This window comes from Sinocyclocheilus anshuiensis, unplaced genomic scaffold, assembly GCF_001515605.1.
Source record: "Sinocyclocheilus anshuiensis isolate Anshui unplaced genomic scaffold, SAMN03320099.WGS_v1.1 scaffold1079, whole genome shotgun sequence".
Lineage (NCBI taxonomy): Eukaryota > Metazoa > Chordata > Actinopteri > Cypriniformes > Cyprinidae > Sinocyclocheilus > Sinocyclocheilus anshuiensis.
This window is the reverse complement of record NW_015548207.1, coordinates 2,756,150-2,764,219: the sequence shown is the minus strand read 5'-3', so window position 1 is coordinate 2,764,219 and position 8,070 is coordinate 2,756,150. Positions and strand designations below refer to the sequence as shown.

General features: G+C 33.8%; 1 protein-coding gene across 6 annotated transcripts in view; it reads left to right on the top strand.

Moving 5' to 3' along the window:
• The first annotated feature begins 4,110 nt into the window (after positions 1 to 4,110).
• The window catches only part of LOC107653633 (dual specificity protein phosphatase CDC14A-like), a 60,121-nt gene continuing 56,161 nt past the window's right edge, over positions 4,111 to 8,070 (top strand). For all 6 annotated transcript variants that reach the window (XR_001630248.1, XM_016440407.1, XM_016440405.1 and 3 more), the window contains exons 1-3: positions 4,111 to 4,703; positions 5,725 to 5,815; positions 6,455 to 6,530. Coding sequence is in view for 5 of the 6 variants with exons in the window: in XM_016440407.1 (XP_016295893.1) it covers positions 4,607 to 4,703; positions 5,725 to 5,815; positions 6,455 to 6,530 (264 nt within the window). In the remaining variant the exon portion in view is untranslated. The remainder of the gene's footprint in view (positions 4,704 to 5,724; positions 5,816 to 6,454; positions 6,531 to 8,070) is intronic.

Below are 8,070 nucleotides of genomic sequence, written 5' to 3'. Positions count from 1 at the left end.
CCTTTGTGCTCCAGCCGGCACAATTACTGCCGGCAGATGCCAGGACAATAGGGGGAGCAGAAGAGAATAGGGGAAACCATGTGATGACACGTGAATATGCATGGAGCCCTTGGGTCTGGAAAGGGCACATCTACATTGTTAAAAGGAGAAGGCTCCCTGCGGGGGGCGGTGGGTGTGGCTTCTGAAGGGCATTCAATGGGCCGGCAGTCTGGTCATTGGCTGTCTGTCAAAAGCATCAGTTGCTGTGGGGAGTAATTAAACACTGGCAAAGCCCAAAAGGTAATCTCTGCATATGGTCTGGATAATCAAACGAATTAATTTTAAAACGGAGTTTTAAATGAATTTATTTTATATGACAAAAATGACTATGTAAGAAAAGCTTTGCTTATGGTCTGGATAATCAAACAAACAAACTCAGATTCTTAAAAAAATTATTAATTTGATATATTTACATAACTATATATTATTTTTACATTAACTTTATTATTTGGTTTTAAAATGTAAAAATTTGGATTTTTGATAAATTGGATGATTTGAATTTAAGCTTGAATTTATAAAAAATAGTGTGACAATAATTAAAAAAATAATTTATTTAATTTAAAAATTATTAAAATGTATTTTTATATTTATATAATCTATTTATATATTATGTTTTATAGTTGCAATTTTGTGGTTAATATTAAAGTTTAAATTTTTTATTTGTTAAAAATAATTGTACAAATTAATAAAAAAAAAAGTTAATTAAAATGTTTTTATTACAAATTAAAATTACAGGAAGATACTGACCTAAATCTGCCTTGCAAAGCCTTAGAAAGGTTGCTGTGTAAAAAGGCTTAATTAGACATAATCTAGGGCCCTGGCATATGGGTTTGTACATAAATCACGATAACGCTGTTGTCAGAGTAAAGTACATAAAGTTTTATGATTTTGCAGTTTGGTGGACAAGCATGACATCATAGATAACATTTCTATGTGACCTACTTTGATATGCAGCATAAAGATTAATGCTAGGCAATAATACACCTGTAATGTTCCATTTTCATAATCTTTTATTTTATGAAACTCCATGGTGATAAATCTATTTCAAATATTTTTCTCAGCTAATATGGTGGAACATATGGAGTATATTGCATATATATGTGCAATTTTGTTGTGTTATTGTCATTTTTACTATTGTTTGTGTTCTTTAAATATGTCTGTTTATTTATTTATTTTTATTTAATGTTTAGGTTTAATTATCTTAGTATATTGTTTTTTATATTTATATTTTATTTTAACAAAAATTTTTTTTAATTATGTATTTATTATAATATGTTTATTTATTTCATTTCATGTTTAGTTTTTATTGTTTTAGTAAACTAAATGAAATGAGAGATGTTTGTTTTATTTTATAATTTATATTTTGTTTCAGTTAATATTTATTTCAACAAAATATTTTTAATTACATATTTTTGTTCTAATAATATATTTTTACATTGCATTTTTTTTTTTTTAAGATTCTAGTATCACTTCACTTCTCTTTTTCAATCTATTTTGACTACTGGGCAAAAAAACAACAACAACTTACAGTAAGTAGTCTACGTGACCTTGATCACCTCTTGAAAGCCGTGTCAATGGCTGACCTCAAAACACACAGTGAAAACACTCATTTTCACTAGCACACTATATAGCACGTGAAACCTGGAATTTACTTTTCCATGATGTCAGAGCAGCATCCGCCTGTACAGAACCAAAACAATAACTAGCATGCTCTGAAAAGCATAGATACACTATATGTGACACGATGACAACCTGGAACCATATCCGGAGGAAGAAACGTCACATTAGTGCACTCTGTTCGGAAAAGTAACACAAGGAACCCTGAAAGTCACACCTTACCAGGACCGTAACATGAGTGGCATGTGAGGAAACCTGAGCGGGCCGTGTGCGCCGGATCCTCCCTGTTCTGTTCCACTGGCACACTCTGTCCCCATAGAGCACTGCACATTGTGGTCTAGGGTCCGTTCCAGAGGGTCCCACCAAACCCGGCCCTGCTAAACCTCCATGAAGGCATGTCAGACGCTGTATCCTGGAGATCCCAGGAGAATAGCGAATGGAGCCAGTCAGCCACAGCCGTACAAAAGGTCTGGATCTCCTTGGTAGCAGGTAAGATGGACTTTGTTTGAAGATGAGCATTGTTTATATGACTTGGAAGTTGCATGTGATACCAGTCCTCCTCAGTTGACTGGAATTGTAGTATGATACCATAGGATGCATTGATGTCTCCAATAGTATATGGATATATAGGCCTATGCATAGTTCACCCAAAATGTTGTCATTTCAAATGTGTGAATTTTTAATTTAACTACATTTTTTTATTTACATTTTTAAAAAATTTATTTATTTGATATGTTCATAAAAATTAATTTGTCAATTTTTTTTAAAATATTAAGTTTAAATAAGATTAGATTTTTTAATTGATAAAAATGATGTAAAATTAATAGTTACTAATTTTAAATGCTATTAATTATTGAAAATACAAGAAACTACTGGCAAAAATAACTATATATAAGAAAATCTTTGCATATATGGTCTGGATGATCAAACAAAAAAAGTAATGAATTTTAAAACTCAATTAAAAAAAATAAATTCATTTTATATATTTACATTCATTTATTTATTTGTTCTTATTAAATATTCATTTAAAAAGTGTGTTGAGATTCATTTTAAAGTTTTTTTTTTATTTAAAAAAGGGAAAATTAATAAATAATTATTAATTGTAACAAATATGATAATAATTTGAAAATTATTACAATTATTATAATTATTTAAAAAAGATTGTATTATTAAAAAATACAAGAAGCTACTGCCAAAAATCTTTGGATATAGTCTGATCAAACAAACAAAAACTATGATTATTAAAAATGTCTACATTTTAGAAATTTATATTATTATTATATTATTATTTATTTGATATTTATTTATTTGACCAATTTCATAATTGGGATTTTGATATTACCTTAAAAGTTTGGATTTTTAAAATTTGTAAATAATTACTATTTAATAATTGTATTACATTTAAAACAAAACAAAAACAATTATTATATACTGTATGCAGATATTTTGAAGAACCTTTTTCTCCATACAATGAAAGTCAGTGAATTCCAAAATAAATGGATTCCCCCGACTTTCAAAATATCTTCTTTTGTGTTTCACAAATGAAAGAGAGAACATTTGGAACAGCATGAGGATGAATAAATAAGGACACAATTTTCTTTTCTTTTTTTGGTTGCAACCAACACCGCCCTCCTTTAAGGCTCTACTAATATGCTAATGTAGTAATATCAAAAAGAAGCACAAGCTAGTTCCTCTAGCCAAGGGGCAGCGGGTTCACTGTGTTGTTTACTCATTTGCAGATTATTCAAATCCTATGCGCAATGCACCAAAACATCCTGGTTTGCTTTGTTTGCTGCCTAAGCACTTAAAAAACAATACAGAAAGATCAGACTGAGCTGTCATGAATGGACCCACAATATTAATCTGCTTCATGACGTCCATCTGCTCGCACTGAACTATTTAGAAGCTGTGGTGACCACACTGTGATCAGCCTCATACATGATCTCTCCAGCTGCTGCTGTGAATGACCCGAATAAACAGTCTGCTGTGGGCCAGTGATATTTGAGCTCAGTGTTACAGACTGTCTGACGACTCGTGTGTTTGAGTTCACAGATGATACTATGTGCTGATAGATAGATAGATAGATAGATAGATAGATGATAGATCGATAGATAGATAGACAGACAGACAGACAGACAGATAGATAGATAGATAGATAGATAGATAGATAGACGGACGAATGGACAGACAGACAGAAAGACAGTTTATCCTAATATTCAGCATAATAATTTATTTTTATATACAACAATGTACATAACAAAACATTGCAATATTCTATTTATATCTGAATATACAAAAAAATAAAAGAGAGGGCAGTGAGTAAAACAACATAAACAGGTTGAATTACGCAGGTTGATGTCTCTCTCAGAGTGAAACAACCTCTCGTCCTCTGATTGGTCGAGCGAGAGTTAACCCGCGTTACATCCTTCCGTGCCGTTGATTGGACATCTCGGCACCACGTGATGTCCCTTTAAGCTCATTCTTGACTGTCCGCGACCATGGCAAGGGAAAGATTTCCACCTAATGACCAGGGCAGAGTTACCATGCAAAGGATCGCGACTCGTATCTGCCCAGTTTGAAGCGAAAACGGATATATATATAATACGACGAATGGTGTTTTGACGGCGCGCGCGAGAGAAAAAACTGCTGCTCATTCAAGCACTTTAACGCGGGACGCGCGAGTTGGGATGCCGAAGTGACGCAGCTGGAGATGTTTTAACAGCTTGAGAAGTTGCAGCTAATTTCCTTCACCTTTTACGCGTGGAAGAATGCCACGAGATACGAGTGCCTTGTTTACACATTTCATTGGGCTTTTCTGTTCTTGAGCTACTCGGAATATTTGCGCCATCAGTTAAGAGAGAAGTTGCATCCGTGAGAGGAAACGGATTTTAAAGCAGCAGTAACGTTAACGTTAGTTTGCTTTTCTTTTCGAAATAGCTGCGCTCCGTCGATGACTCTCGACACCTTAAAACATTCCGCGATACTCACAACTTTATTTAAAATGGCTGATGAAAATTATGTAATAGGTGCTGCGGAGTTTGTTAAAGGTGAGTTTAAGTTTCGTAGGCGCTTCAGTTTGGATAACTTTGATTCATTGTGTTACCTCAGACTGAGATGTACTTGTTTCAGTCATCAGATCCCTGCACCAACTGTTGATGTGTTATTTAACTTTTTCTCAACTTATTAGCAAATCTACAGCAAGTTTGGTTATTATTTATTTATTTAAATGTATTTTAGTGTTTTCTAATTTATCATTTGCGTGAAAAATGTTCTAGTGAGAAATGGAAATAAAAGCTTGTGTTTTGGATTATATATTTTGTATATAATATATAACGGGGTCCACAGGTAATGCATCAACCCTGTTACCATGATGACTGTGTTATTAAAATCTCTTAATGTGCAAAACATTGTCATAAAGCCATCCTCCTCTTTGAGGACAAATGTCTTGTGTTTTTTAGAAGGTCTTAAATGGTCAACCCTGTTATTCTGAATTTGTATAGCAAACAGTTGGTTATTGAAAATTGGATATTTCCAGAAATATAAGCATTTATTTTTAATAAACACTTGGTAGTTTAATGACCTCAAGCACATGACTAGTAATGGTTAAATGAACTGTCAACCCTGTTATTCCTGCTATATATACCTTCATATAATAAACCTTTTTTAATTGTCACAATGCAAGTTATACTTAAATTTACACTTAATGATGGCACTTCTTTGCGTGATAGAATAATAATAATAATACAAAAACATGGATTCATAGATTAGTGGATTAGATTTTTGGAGAAACTTTTATTTTTTAAATCAAATCTGTCAAAAAATAAATAATAAATGTTAATGTAAAATATTTGACTTTCTCTTACCGTATTGAATAAAATCCCAGTAATGTGATGATTCACATTCATATTTAAGTGTATTTAAAGCTACAGTGGGATAAGTTCATTGTTGCAGATGATTAAACCCAAGCCAATAATCCGATGTTAAAATCTTATCTCGGAAGAGTATTAATAGTTGTTTTATAACTGTACCAGCTTGTTTAATCAACCATGTGTAATTTTTTTTTTCCAGATCGACTCTATTTTGCAACCTTACGGAGCAAGCCGAAAAGCACCGCAAACACGCATTACTTCAGCACGGATGAGGAGTTTGTGTATGAAAAGTGAGTTTTCCTTCCCTCAGTCATCTTTCAGAGCCAAAACCACCCAACAGGTGGGAAACTGTTCCGAAATCTGTTACATAACTCTTTAATCGAATGTTTCCTTTAGTAAAAGTTGCATTTTTATCTCCAACGTTCCATAATGGACCTGTCAGTCATTTGTTTTGAATTTCCGCATGAGGGAAGATTAGAGAAAAATGGAACTAATGTTCTTTTGCTTCAATCTGACAGATATTTTGAAAGAAAACACTGTTTGAGGCTGACTTCCAAGGATGGGTTATGGTCTTTTTAGAGGCCTCCTTTTATCATAATTGCAAAATATAATGTTTGAGTAACAAGTACATTCCAATATGCAAATTTATTGCTTATATTTGAAATTGCAAGAATGAACACAACATATGTATAGTACATTCCAAATGAGACAAAGATTTTTTGTCTTTGTATATCAGTTTAACACCTGCATTGGCTTTATTCCGGGCGTTTGGGCCACAGATTGAGGCCCCTGACAGTCAAAGACCCCGGGGCCTTGGCCCCATTAGCCTAAGCCATAATCCGTCCATGTTGACTATTTAAATAATTGTATTAATCAGTGTTTTTTTCTTATTAAACAATGAAGGGTAACATTGTTGTTCTCTTTCATAGCTTTTATGCTGATTTTGGTCCCCTCAACCTCGCTATGCTGTACAGATACTGCTGTAAACTCAACAAAAAGCTCAAGGTGAGTCAAACACCTGCTCAATTTGTTATGTTCCTCCTGAAGAATGTGCAGTATGTTGCTACATCAATTTTAAAAAGCTGAGGAATTTGCGCTCACGCCCCATCGCTGGATATTTTGGGCTGTCCAATGTGCTGACGTTTCCTTTGTTTGTAATATGGGATGGGAATTTAAGCTTAATGATACAGCATTGAACTCCAGCTACAGCTAGAAAACATCCCGTTCCTCCCTCACTTTATCAAGTCATCAGCTCGTTTTATGCCATGTCTGTAAGGCAAAATCGCATGTGCTCATTTTAAATGAAAGCGACTCTGACCAGAGGCTCAGAAGGATACATCACGTGCACCTTTAGCCATGTGTCTCCTGTCTTTTTTAGTCTTTGACTCACCTGTCTTGACATTTTAATGTGGACTGAGAGTGTCTCCTGGGACCACAGCATGTTCTTGGCTCAGGACCTCTCTGAAGCTCAGTGGTTCTGGCAAAGAAGAGATTTCTTCTTAAAAGAATAATCCAGGTTCAGTATATTTGCAGTGTAATGCTGATTACAACAAAAATTAATTTCTACTTGTCCTCCTTTTAAAAATGTACATTACCCTGAGAAACTTAGAATGGAAGTAAAAGGGGCCAGTTTGTAAACAATAAAATACTCTACAATAAAACAGAACCTAAAGAATATGAGCATTAATATGATATTAGTGTGAAAAAAATCACTTACTAAGCTTTTCTGTATTAAGTTATATCCAGTTTTACAACTTTGTTGTGATGACAAATCCCTAAACCATGAAAACAACAAATTACATGGTTTTACATACTCGGTATTAATAAAATAATTAAAGTGCTTTGAAAAAATCATAAGCATTTCTGCTTTTAAATGCTCTAAAAATTGGCGCCATTCACTTTCACTGTAAGTGCCTCACTGTAACTTCCATTTTTGTTTTGTTTAAAGAAAAGGAGGGACAAGTTGGAATAATTTTTTGTGGTAATCCATGTTATGTCAATTGAGTTAAACTTGTTCTCAACCCAAATTATTCCTTTAATCCACAGTTCAATTTGTATGAATCTGAATCTTTAACCTTATACATAGTCAGTGAGTGAGTCTGCTCAGTTTCAGATTATATATGTCAGCTGGACATCAACCTGTTGCATTACGCCAAGAATATTTCTAATTTCTTAATTAAAGACTTAATCCAATGGTTTAGTAACTACTCATTTACTAGTCGCTTTTATCCAAATGGTTTTCAGGGACGAAGTGTAACCTGGGGTTAAGTGCCTTGCACAATGGTGCGTCTTGATCACTTTGGGGATTGAACCAGTCACCTTCCGGTTGCCAGCTTAAAATTTATCTACTAGGCCAAAAGTTCACTATTCAAGTTCAACTTTCTCTTCCCCCACCATTGTCATGGCATTTAACAGAATATCAGCAAGGTACAGATTATGATCTACTTCAATCTCAGTGCTCACAGTCTGTTGAGAAAGTGAGTTGTGTGTTATGTCACCGTTCTTGATCTCTTAGGCCTGATCCTTCCGTCTATTAGATGTAATA